Genomic DNA, 12,011 nt, shown 5'->3' with positions numbered 1-12,011 from the left:
GGGGGGGGGGGGGGGGGGGGGGGGGGGTAAATAAGTAATAAGCTGTAGAAAAATATGCTGTCATCTTGATGCCCCACTTTTGGTGAACGTAAACGTTTATGAGTGAAAGGTGGTGACATGAGAGCATCAAGCTGGTAAAAGGAAAAACTAAAGAGTGGAGGAGGAGGATGAGGAGAGGAGGAGGAGGAGGAGGAGGAGGAGGGCGGAGACAATCCAGCCGTCAGAGTGGAGGATGATGTGCTTATTCCTTGGTTCGGCAAAGGGGGTGAGGAGTCAGCATCTGTAACTTCTGTCCCTGAAAAGAGAGAGAGAGAAAGAGAGAGAGAGAAAACGCATCAGTTGCGTTCAAAGCGCGCACTCTTCTCTGGAGGAGAATCTGGATACTGCTGTTGCAAGTTACTTCTGTTGTTTACTAACCAAGCTTTCTCCAAGAGTTGGACAGCCTCATCAGGTAGCGGCTGATCGAGAGAGCAAGTTGACTGCAAAACAAAAAAAAAGCACAAGCACGAAAGGGAGGACAAACAAAAGCAAACCAAAGGAGCGGAGAGAGGAGAGGTGACCTGGCCGAAGCGACATGTTTGGCATGATCAAGAATTCGCTCTTCGGAAACACCGAGGAGACGGAATATAAACTGCTCAGCAGCGAGACGAAGGTAAGCTGTGTGCGCAGACACCTGCCACTCACGACTTGATCACTCTCATATATTTAAAGCTTCTGCAGTTTTTCGTCCTACGCGCCTCTCTCCGTGACTTCTGGCGCGTGTGCATCTGTCATTGCGCACAGTAATCCTGCTGTGCTGTAAAGGTGCCCAGTTTCCCGCCTCTGTTTGCATGAATATTTGATCCAGCACTTAACTCTATGTGGGTTATGTTATGGCAATTCTGTTTAAAATTGCCGTGAACTTTGCGGTGTTTTCCCGCTGCTGTTGTCACAGCCCCTGTAACCTTGACTGACAGCCCGCCAGTTAATTACTTGTGACCTATAAAGATGCCTGCTGAGCCGCAGCCAGAGGTGCTCTAACAATCAACAAGGCACGAATGAAGAAAGATGGTGATGACTTGTGTGCAACCTTAAAACAATAACACACACACACACACACACACACACACACACACACTAGGATAAAGTCAGAAAGGGTTTTTTAAGGTTTCATAAATTGTTGCGTGCAAAGTGACCCACTGCTTTTTCCATTATGACATTGTGGATAAGTGTCTGTGCGTGCGTACGTGCGTGCGTGCGTGTGAAACCACAGGGGACAGGCTAAGTGACCCTGCTGCGTGGTTGCGGTTAACCCATGGGCTCAGATATGGACTGGGAGTGTATACTGATACACTGACCATCGCTGATGAGTACAACGATATGGAAAACTGACGTCACAGAGGAGGAAGGGCATGTCCTTCCCATGTCAGCTACCCCTCCCCTCTGTCATGTTCATGTGCATGTTGTGTTTGCTTATGTTTGATGTATGCACATATTGGTAGGATTCCAGTGAGCTCAGTGATGTGTGTCGTGAACTGAAGTAATGCCTGACAGCCATTTCGAGGTTCTTCTCTGGTGCCCTCTTGACCTACAGTACACTACTGTAAATGTGCATCAAGCCATGTAATGTCACGGCCGGCATGCGTGGCTTTGTGTGTTTATGTTTGAACAAGCAACTAACTTTTCACAGGGAGACAAAGGATTTCCAGCCCAACTGACCAGACAGGCAGCGAATCAAATGACCCATACCGACAAACAGCCACAGAAAGGCAGATCTGTTCTGACACTGCACACTAACAACCCCCGTCTGAAATTTCAAAAATAGGCCATTGAATCCAACAGTCTGTGTACAAACAACTGATCTGTGATGTTTTTTAGAGATTCATACTCACATTTAAACTGGAGAATAATGCACTTCACTGCAGAGCTGTCTCACAAAACGTTGACTTTTAATTGTCGTTTGCTCCAAATTGGAGGATCGTGATAGATCATTTATAAATACAGCAAGGTTACAACGGTAGCAAACGCTTTCTCTACGTGTTGATTAACCAGTGTTGAACAGTCAGAGCTGAAGGTTCATCAAATCTCTGGATTTGACTGATGTTTAAACAGCAGGTATGGAAATCAGAGCTTGTCACCTGATCTGTGGAGCACCTGCCTGACTCTGACACCCTACACCCTTAATTAAAACCGACACAGAATACAGAAGAGCTGCCTTTCAGGGCATACACACATCCCTCTGCACGCACACTCACAGCAACACAGGCGAAATCTAGTCAGAAGTTTGCTAATGAATCTAGAAGATTATTATAGCAGAAAATGAAATGACAAGCCACTCTAACAGCCACAGTGTTGATTATACCTTTGTCTTGCTTTGCTCCGGCACAGAGTAATTATCGCTGTATAAGACGACACAAGACAGCAGCTAAACACACGTATGCACACAACCAGCACACACATGGCAGACAAATTAATTGCATTGCTTAACTGAACTTCAGGCACCGCTTTCTTGGCATGTCACCCATACACAATGTTAATGGTGGTCCCACTGACAAGCCGCACGGAGCAAAACCCTGCTAATTACTATGCAGGAGCCCGGGTACCTGTCACAAGTTAGAGCCTTCATGATAACATAGTGTTAGCTTGTACGTGTTGAGGACTGACTTATAGCTGCAGTGTCTGATTACAGGACCACTTCACAGGTCCTGAGGGATGGGGGGTGGGGGGGGGGTGGGGGTTTGGGATAAGATGAGGTGGAGGAAAGGTTGTTAGGAAACACAAATACAGCAGTTGGAAGATATTTAGAAATCCCAGTGACTGGAGAAAAAGACTCATGAGTCACAAATTCATTTACAAGATGAAGACGAAATCATTTGCATGATATTCTTAGATTTGAGTTTTTCCCTCGGGGAAGAGAAAATATACTCAAGAGGCCCATGTGAGAATGAGAATATGCAGTGGAAATTAGTTTGTTTTTTTTAATTATTATTATTTCTTGCTGCCATGTTTAGAAAATGTTTATGTTTGAGAAAAACACATCATCTGCAAAATATCCATCCGTCTGCAAAATAACAAACGGTGGAGCTTATAGATTGATGGTAAACATTATATACAGAGTGAACGACGATGACAGTGTGAAGCGAAATGACAATGCACAAATCCATCCCATAAACACACACCCGAGAAGAGTACCACACAGTGTAAAACCATGTGAGTGGAATGAGGAGCTGCATTTGAAGCCTGCTGCACAGTCTCCACGGTAACCAAATTCTTTCAAAACCTATTAAAGTTATTGCTCAGCAGCATAGTTGAATGACTGTGCTCCACATTAACCCCACTTAATCATATTTAATGCAAAACTGTTGCATCATATTAACACTGTGTGTCTAGGGGGGTGGGGGGGCGAGTTATGAGTGGCGTGTATGTGCGTGTATGTGCGTGTGTGTGTTTGTGTGTGTTTGCCTGTGCGCTGTTATGTAAGACCATGCATCTCTTGCCTATTATTCTCTGTCAGCTGACTGAACCCTGCAGAGCAGAAGAAGAAATTAAATCAAATCAGTGTGAATATGTTTCATCTGCATCCTATTATTTGGCTGCCCACGTAGGTTGCGCACACACACACACACACGCACACACACGGAACCCTCCGAGTGTAAACCCCCGCTAGTTCAGGGCTTTGGTCCTCAGGAGCAGATAGTCAACATCAGTGTGTCAGAGGTGAATCATATGTGATCTGAACCTCTCCCCTGCATCCGTCCCCAGGAACAGAGCCACTGTGTTTCTGCGTGCGGGTGCACGTGTACAAGAGCAGTTTCTGCATTTGTGCATTTCACAAATATGTGTAGCTGAGTTTGGCCTACTGATGCCTGAAAGCCACCCCCGTCCTGATATCCTCATGTCCTCTGTCTCTACAGGATGGAGTGAGCTTTGAGGTGCGGCGATACGACGCAGCCAAATTCGCTGTTGTCTCTTCTGAGGGACGAAGTTTTGACCAAGTGACCGGGGAGCTGGTGAGGAAGCTGCTCATGTACATCGGAGGCAGCAATGAACAAGGTGAAATCATCAGAGAACGAGACGTCCTGGTGGATCGGTGCGCTAAGAAATGCTCATTGACATTATAGGATCTGATGTTGCTCATTAACTGCCTCTGTAATCTGTCCTGTTCCTACGGCGAAGTCGTGCTGCATCATTTTTTCTTTTTTTTTTTTAAATCACACGAATAAGAAAAATATGAAACAAGAGTGTTTTTAAAAAGACATGAAATGGATTATTTATTCAATCTAAGAGACGCACTACATTATTAAAACAAGGTTTTTCACTGATCTTGGCTTCATCTTTTTTTACATAATTAATAACGGCTCTATATCGAGTCAGTGCCTCATCCTGCGGAGGAAAAAAAGATTTTATTAATTTATTTCATCTAACTAATAATTTTCTTTACACTTCTCACGTGTTTTTGTATGAAGCTCTGTGGGTATTTGCTTTTGTATCTAAGCTGGCTGACCTAAAGGGGACTTGGCTTTATTGGAGGATGCATTTGAATAATGCTCAGACACTAATGTCCTCTGAGTTCATGCCCCCCCCCCCCTCAACCACCACCTTCAGGTCAACAGACAAACATAACCTCAGCCGACTACTAAAAGTGCAAACCAGGCCTCAGTGCAGAGCAGAATTATCATTTAATTTGTTTACTATTTATAGATGTGCATTTACATGACCTGTTTTTGCAGGGTGAGAGTAAAAGCTTCAGTATCAGTGTTGACATTTGCGTAATGATATTATGTACTCAACACAGAATCACACAAATCCTGACCTTTAGCTTTTCTTTTTTTTTTTCTTTCTTGCTTTCTCATCTTCATCTTCTCAGGTGAGGCCATGGGAACAGCAGCTCCCATCATCATCACAGTGTACCCCCGGAATGACGGTGTTCTGTCTCGCCGGTTGGTGGTCGGCATCCGTGTCCCCTCCATCTACCAGCAAAGCCCCCCGACTCCCACCGACAGTGCCATCAGGGTTGAGGAGCGGCCCGGCATGACTGTCTATGCTCTGTATGTGTCATGGAGAGTGTATCATTTAAAGACAACGTACAACAAGAACAACAGTTTAAAGACATCTCCCTTGCTGCATAAATGCTGACTGTACTTTGAATCCAATTGCAGGTGTATCTTTTTAGGGTCCCTGTTTCTTTCCAGTGAGACAGCGCATCCATTAAAAAAAAGTCCACATAATTCACCCCATTAAACAAACGCACTAATTTATAAACCTAATTTAGATCTTCCCTGTGTCTGCTTTGTGTCCGCAGGCAGTTTGGAGGCTTCGCAGGGGAGAGTGAGTACCGAGCAGAGGCCTTGCGTCTGACGCGCACCCTGGGTGAGACGGCACCCTTCCAGCGCAAGCAGTACTTCTGCTGCAGCTACGACCCACCACTCAAGCCTTACGGACGCCGCAACGAGGTGTGGTTTCTACAGGACGAGCCGTAGGAGCCGCAGGGTCACAGTCAAATCTCATGCTGAAGTCTTTATCCAACCTTAATGACCCTCTCACACCTGACAGTCCTGTAGCTCTCACAGTGTTTGAATGGTAAGAACGATACGGAGACCTGATAGGCCTTTGAGCACAGACAGAGATTACCCATGTTGCCTTTACCCAACTGATCTTCTGCTTGTCACACATAAAGTATAGATGCCACACTGATGTTAAGTGCTCAAGCAACAGGGCGATGTAGAATTCAACATCAGTGCAGTAGCATTCTCTCATTTCACTACTACTTCTTCTGTATTTTTGTTTCTAATTTAAAGTTGTAAACCCTTGTAGCTCAGACGCAGAACGTAGTGTTGTAAGCCAAGGGAACTAGGTCTTAAAGAAAGTACTTGGTTTGCTACTGAGACTGTTGTCCAGGTGTGAAACGGAGAGTAACTCGGTGAATAATCTGTAGTTAAATACAACTGAACAGATTTTTTTTGCATTCCTCTGAGAATTACATGTTTGTCCTTAAGGGTACATAAGGTCCCTGTAGAGCTCCCATCTCCCTGACGAACGCACAGTAGGGCTTTGCACATCTTTAATCTAGTTTACAATATAGTGATGGCTACAGAGATATGTATAGAATTTAACATTAGAAACATGGTAGTAAAAAGCACACGTCCTTTTCCTGAGTCAGGAACTGGAGAGCAACAGGAGTTGAGCCATAAAGTAGAACTAGTCTTTAAGAGTTAACGGGTGGACAGCCGTGAGTGGAAAACTAGCTAGCTATTGGTGTTGTTGTAAACTTTGTGATCATATGTTGATCCATGAAGCGTTTGTGTGTAGTGAATATTTTTGTGTTTTAGTGCATGACAATGCCGTCTTTATTTATTCAGACTCTGGAAACGGTGTTACGCGATACATCTGTACAGTGTGATTTTCTGTGATAAGAGTGACTATAATGTTCAGGTTCGATAGTGTTTCATAACATAATAAACATGTTTAGTTTGAGTGGATAATTCCATCTGTCTTATTTCTTTATTTTATCAGGGAAGGTTTGTCACAAAACGATGTCACAGTGAAGTTGACCTTTGACATCTGTGTTAAATTGTGTCATAATTCGCACATGAATTCGTGAGTTATGGCCAAAAACGTGTTTTGTGAGGTCACAGTGGCCTTGACCTTTGTCTAATCAAATTTGAACACGTTCCCTTTTTCTCGTTCATGAGAATGGATGGACGGACAGACGAACCAAAAAACCTTAAATCTCTATTAATCAATTTGATTCTTTTACTTGTGGTGATTGCCAATAAACTTGATACTTAATTTGAGTAACTGAGTAATAAATAGTAATAAATGATAAATTTAACATTTAACAAATTTAATAGTTTAAAACTTCTGAAGGTCCGATAAATGCCAAAAAAAATCAAAATGTGAAATTTCATAAATGACACATTTATTAGATTTTAATTGACAGACAAAATTCAGCAAAAAGGAATAAGAACTGCAAAAGAGATATTAATATACAGACATTTGATCAACTCAAGCAAACTAAAACCAAAACCCAAGAAAATGCTCTCCACGACTACTGTGTGCGAATAGTCCTTCAAACGGGTGTTAACTGATGCACATTGATGGGGATGCAATTACATGGCCTGTTGGTGCCTCGACCTAGTTTAATTAGGAATAAATGGTTTGCATTAAGAAGTTTCAACAGCAGGCCAAACACTGATAGGCCCCTAATATATCAGCGTGGCCCCGTAACCCCACACTCGTGTAATTACTCAAACAGGAGAGTTCTGGTTTCAGTCCGGCTTTGCATACATGAATACAATAGAAGCCAAGAGTAGAGCTAAGGGTCAGTCAGGTAACCCCAGCTTGTCGTGTATAACCTTATTATGTGAGGTTAAAATATTGCACATACATAGACTTGTAATGTAAGAAATCTATCTGATCCCCCTTCTCAAACATTACGCTGCAACTTTTGATATTCAAAACCTCCGTTATATATTAAGCTATTAAGGGGAGTGTGAGATATTGGTCATATAATAATAACTGGAATTACTGACTGTAATTTAACTTATGTAGTGCAGGATCACATTGGTCACATATGAAGGAAGCTTTAACAAAGAGAATCAGTCAGATATTAAACTACTCAACACTTCAGCCCAGTTGTGGTTTTGTATATGAACAAATACTCAATGCAAAACTGTTTAGGAAACACACATGGTACTTGCAATGATATTGCAAAAATACTTTACTGCTTAAAGTAGGAGCTGCTATTGTTAATAACTACAGGAACTGCAATCAAGAAATTGCTACAAAATAGTTTGGTAATAAATCTGTCTTAAAAAATACATTCCCCATACTGCCTCCTTCTCTCAGCTCTGTATAAGGACAGTTTAAGTGCCCTCGCCCTCGCCCACTACTAGACAGAAAATGAATCCCATCGCTGAAATTGTTAATAATGATGAAGCTCTGAAAAGCCAGAGTAACAAGTTGTCAATCATTTTACATGAACTTAACTATAAAGGAATAAACAGTATTTAAAAGATGTAATTGCTTTGTAAGCTATTCCAGTATCCAAAATATCATTAGTTCCTTGGTGAATTATCACTGACATCTTTGAGCCCTCTATTACTTGCATTTTCTTTTCTTAATTCTACGATCGAGTGGGTATCCATCAACATTACTCCTTACTTTAGAATATATGTAAGATACAGAGGGAGGGAGAGGAGTGTCATTGAACTGATGAAGCCTGAGCCTCAGTTGGTTTTCTTGTTAGGAGAGTCTGGATAAGGTGCATATGGTGGAGGCCGCTCCTGTGTGGGAATAAAGGAAAAAAAAATATCGTATAAGTGCCATCACAGGAGCTCTCTTGTCACTGCCACACAACTGTAACTGAGGGAGAAGACGAGCAAAGCAGCTTACCATGGGCATGTAGACATTGTGTGGATTGCTGGGATTGTAATATGCGCTGCCTGCTGCTTCAGCCGCCTTGGAGTTACCTGTGCATAAAATGTGATGTGACAAAGACAGGGAGATAGAGACAGACAGTGATGACTGCTGAGCATATTTAGGCACAGACGCCACAGCTCCTGACACTGGAAGGAGAACTGATGCGAGGAGCACAGTATTAATCATGTGAAGCACAACAACTGACAGCGCCAGAAAATCCACGAGACAAAATGTAGTGGCACACCCTGAGGATGCACGCAGGCAAACGTCCTACTCAAGCTCTTCCTTAAAATAGAGATATACCAAACTGACATTTCAGCAGTGTACCAAGCTCACCCCATGTTCAGAGTGAGACCGTTTTCACTGAAATCCACAAGGTGCCAGAAAAGAGTACAGGGAGGGAGAGGAAGGGGGGAGATTGTTTATCCTTTGTAATTTTGATGTGTAGCAAATGAGACATCAGCACCCCTTTTTCGGTGTTGTGCTTTGAAGTGATTCACTTTGAGTCAGACAGATCAGATCTGACGGGTGCAGTGACACAGACATACAGAGTGGAAAAATAGAGAGAGAGAGAGAGAGAGGGAAAGAAACAGACCTGGAGGTGGTGGTGGTCCTGTCCAGTTCTGGGGGGGTGCAGTCCAATTTTGGGGTGGCCCAGGGTAAGGGGGAGGTGGGGCCATGTAGTCAAAACCAGATGGGTACATTCCTGGAACACAGAAGACAGGCAGAGTTTACAGGTCAATGGAGGTTACAGTCTGTCGGCACTTAGTTACACAGCAAAGACCAAAAAATAAATAAAATAAACACATACAAGATAAAAACAACTAAATGATGACAGGAAGAGGGAGAACCTGGAGCATTCTTTGTGCCTCAAGCATTTTTACTTATATGCAATGAGGATATTTGGCATAACTGCATATACAAAAGCAAATATGACCCGCTGCACACACATACACATACATAACTTAAAGGCTAAAAATTATGAAAGCCTGGACACATCTTAGAGTTTATATTTTCTGCATTTTTATTGATAGCATGAAAGTGAAAGTAATTTACAGATAAAGCCAGTAAGTCGAACTTGAATTAAGATTATTTTAGCAAACTGTATTTAATAACCTAAAAGCACTATGCTTCAAATGTCATGGGTCCCTTCAAACTGGTATACAAATGTAATTTCACAAACTAGTGAATTGTGTACCTGCAGCAGCTGTTGGATAGTTGTAGCCCATGTTGCCAGCAGCAGGGGGTTGCCCCTGGTAGAATCCATTCTGCTGGGGAGGAGGTGGGTAGGGATAGCCATGAGCAGCAGGTGGAGCGGGGCCGTAGCCATTCATCATTCCAGGTGAGGGATAGCCGTAAGAGGCAGCACCATTCTGGGCAGGAGCAGCACGGGAAGCTGGAACACAGCAGTACAAAATTATCTCAAATAAACTGAACTTTCCAAAGATTATGGGTGTGTTCATCCACTCAAGAGCCCTTTGTAGATTCTGTAGCATTGTCACTTCAGTGAAGGATTGAAATACTTTTCCACCCTCCAATAAAGGAGCATTCAATTCAGTATCTAGCATTGTGAAATGTTGGATGCAGTGATTAAATAAACAAGCATTCAAACCATTTGTGGCCAGTTTGAAGAGATGCTGTCCCACATCTATGGCCCCTCCACTGGGGAATGACATCTTGAAATGGGCCTGGCCCTCCCAGCCACCTGATGAGAGAGTCGACTACATTTAAAACAAATACAGGAAGCTACACGTGTTTTTACAGAAGCAACAATGGAAATGTAGTCCTTTTATTTCTAATAAGCTAATGCACCTAATTTCATTGTATTTTACAATATGATGATGAGTATCATTAGCTATAGACACAAAATCTAATAAATCAAATCATTACTTACTGATTAAGAGAAAAAGAGAAAAGACCACCTACCACCAGGCTCAGCTGAAACCGTCCCTTTGATGTAGTTTGCTGCAAAGACAGGCTGCTCAATGCTGCAGCCCTTCATCAGATAATAGGGGAACATGGCTGAACCCAGGCAATCCTTCGTATTACTGGATACAAACAGCAACTAAGCCGGTGAATGAGGGAAGAGACAAGAGTGTGTGGGGAGAGATACAAGAGGATCTATGAGAATATAAACTCCCATGTTTCCAAACCAGACGACATCAGCAGTAATAATGTGTAAAGAATGTTATGAAATTTTGAGTGTACCCTGTACGGTGTGAGGTAAACCGTGCCCTTCTTGGTCCCCCTCAGCAGGTCTGTCTTGCAGGTGGCATCGCTGAATGACAGCTCCACGTTCTTACATTCCCTTAAAATACTGGGTAAAGGAGCAGGTGAAAATAAAGTAATCTGCTAAAGCTAATATATAGATTCACGTACACAATTGTGGGAACATTATAGAATATTATGTTTGCAACTACAGCTATTGCATTTCACACACTATAGCTAACCCGGATTGCATAACGTTACATGTGATTACATTTTTGTTTTAACAAGATGTCAACATCCTAAAGAAAACTACCGCTACTTCCTGTTTTGGTATTCGGCTAACGTTAGCCATCTTGCGTAAAACAAATTTCAAGATATGAGGAGGGTCTTAAGTCGGTCATTGACAAAATTATACAACACCAGTGTTTAAAACAGTAAACGACATTTCAAATGGCTCTAGATTACGTTCAAAGCTAACGCAAATTTTAACAGTAGAACAGATGGGTTCGCTATGCTAATGTTAACCAGGCCAGCTAGCGAGAAGCTAGCGGTTGGATAGCAATTGTGTTGACTACGCACTGGAAAGTAGAAGGTAAACAAGCCAAAAAGAGAGGCGACAGACGGCTAGTTAATAAAATGAAACACAGAGACGAAACATAAAACACATACCTTTCTCCATTGTTGATCAAAACGCCGCCGTTCTGCGAATGATTCCGATTCAAAGCCATGTTTGGATGCCGTATCCTGCTTCTCCTGCTGCCTGCGCTACAAACTGACCGTCAGCCCTAAGGGGGTGCCCCAGAAACGTCACAGGCTTTACGTCACGACCGCGTCTGACAACTCGTGATTTACCGTGGGACAGTCAACATCATTAACATACAGAGCGCAGTGTCCTGCTGAATCCTGCACATTTAGGTCATTGTTTGACATCGGATAGGGTGTAAGTAGTCAACAGGTTTAGTCCAAATAAAAGTTCTGACCTCAGCATATGAGTCCAATCTTTTCTTTTATGACTTAAATTTTATGACTTTGCCTCATTACAAAAACACAACAGTCTCTAACCAGCATTAAACAGAGGAGAAAAGAAAGAAAATCAACTAATGTATCAACTACACACAAACAGACAAAAAAAGAAGGAAAAATAAAATAATGGTAACTGGAAAATCCCTTTCCTCTTTCAAAAAAAATTTTGAAAGAGAGAGAGAGAGAGAGAGGTTTCCAATGTTAATGTTAATATTTGTGTGTGAATTTAGTACACACACAGCAGTGGTGTGAAAGCAGATGTAAGTACATAAACTCTGCCTGAATTACACCACATCCTGGAGAAACTCCCTGGTGGGAAGCACCTGTTAGGAGAGAATACTAGAGATGGCTGTTGGACAGATCAATCAGTTAGACACACA

At 42.5% G+C, this 12,011-nt stretch overlaps 2 protein-coding genes across 2 annotated transcripts; one reads left to right on the top strand and one right to left on the bottom strand.

Annotated features, from left to right (window-relative positions):
- The first annotated feature begins 265 nt into the window (after positions 1-265).
- On the top strand, positions 266-6,453 carry LOC111662434 (heme-binding protein 1). Its single transcript, XM_023416291.2, has 4 exons — positions 266-652; positions 3,894-4,032; positions 4,847-5,027; positions 5,282-6,453. Exons 1-4 carry the CDS (start codon positions 575-577, stop codon positions 5,457-5,459), a joined length of 576 nt encoding a protein of 191 aa, XP_023272059.1. The 5' UTR covers positions 266-574; the 3' UTR covers positions 5,460-6,453.
- A 423-nt stretch (positions 6,454-6,876) lies between these two features.
- On the bottom strand, positions 6,877-11,423 carry wbp2nl (WBP2 N-terminal like). The gene is made up of 8 exons (XM_023416367.2): positions 11,278-11,423; positions 10,609-10,717; positions 10,327-10,465; positions 10,013-10,105; positions 9,599-9,796; positions 8,996-9,106; positions 8,374-8,450; positions 6,877-8,264 (listed from the first exon to the last, which is right to left on the bottom strand). The coding sequence occupies exons 1-8, from the start codon at positions 11,334-11,336 to the stop codon at positions 8,208-8,210; spliced, it is 843 nt and encodes a 280-aa protein (XP_023272135.1). The 5' UTR covers positions 11,337-11,423; the 3' UTR covers positions 6,877-8,207.
- Positions 11,424-12,011: the final 588 nt, after the last annotated feature.

Source organism: Seriola lalandi, unplaced genomic scaffold, assembly GCF_002814215.2.
Source record: "Seriola lalandi dorsalis isolate HSWRI2012SDOR001 ecotype SW California unplaced genomic scaffold, Sedor1 jcf7180002054563, whole genome shotgun sequence".
In the NCBI taxonomy this organism is placed as follows: Eukaryota; Metazoa; Chordata; class Actinopteri; order Carangiformes; family Carangidae; genus Seriola; species Seriola lalandi.
The sequence above is the reverse complement of the archived record's forward strand: the minus strand, read 5'-3'. Positions and strand labels throughout refer to the sequence as shown.

Coding starts and splice junctions, on each gene's coding strand:
- wbp2nl (XM_023416367.2), bottom strand. CDS start 11,336: ATGGCTTTGAATCGGAATCATTCGCAGAACGGCGGCGTTTTGATCAAC. Junction 10,718..11,277: donor TTGATCAACAATGGAGAAAG/GTATGTGTTTTA, acceptor TCCTTTACCCAG/TATTTTAAGGGAATGTAAGA. Junction 9,797..10,012: donor CTTCAAACTGGCCACAAATG/GTTTGAATGCTT, acceptor GCTGTGTTCCAG/CTTCCCGTGCTGCTCCTGCC.
- LOC111662434 (XM_023416291.2), top strand. CDS start 575: ATGTTTGGCATGATCAAGAATTCGCTCTTCGGAAACACCGAGGAGACG. Junction 4,033..4,846: donor CGGAGGCAGCAATGAACAAG/GTGAAATCATCA, acceptor TCATCTTCTCAG/GTGAGGCCATGGGAACAGCA. Junction 5,028..5,281: donor GGCATGACTGTCTATGCTCT/GTATGTGTCATG, acceptor TTGTGTCCGCAG/GCAGTTTGGAGGCTTCGCAG.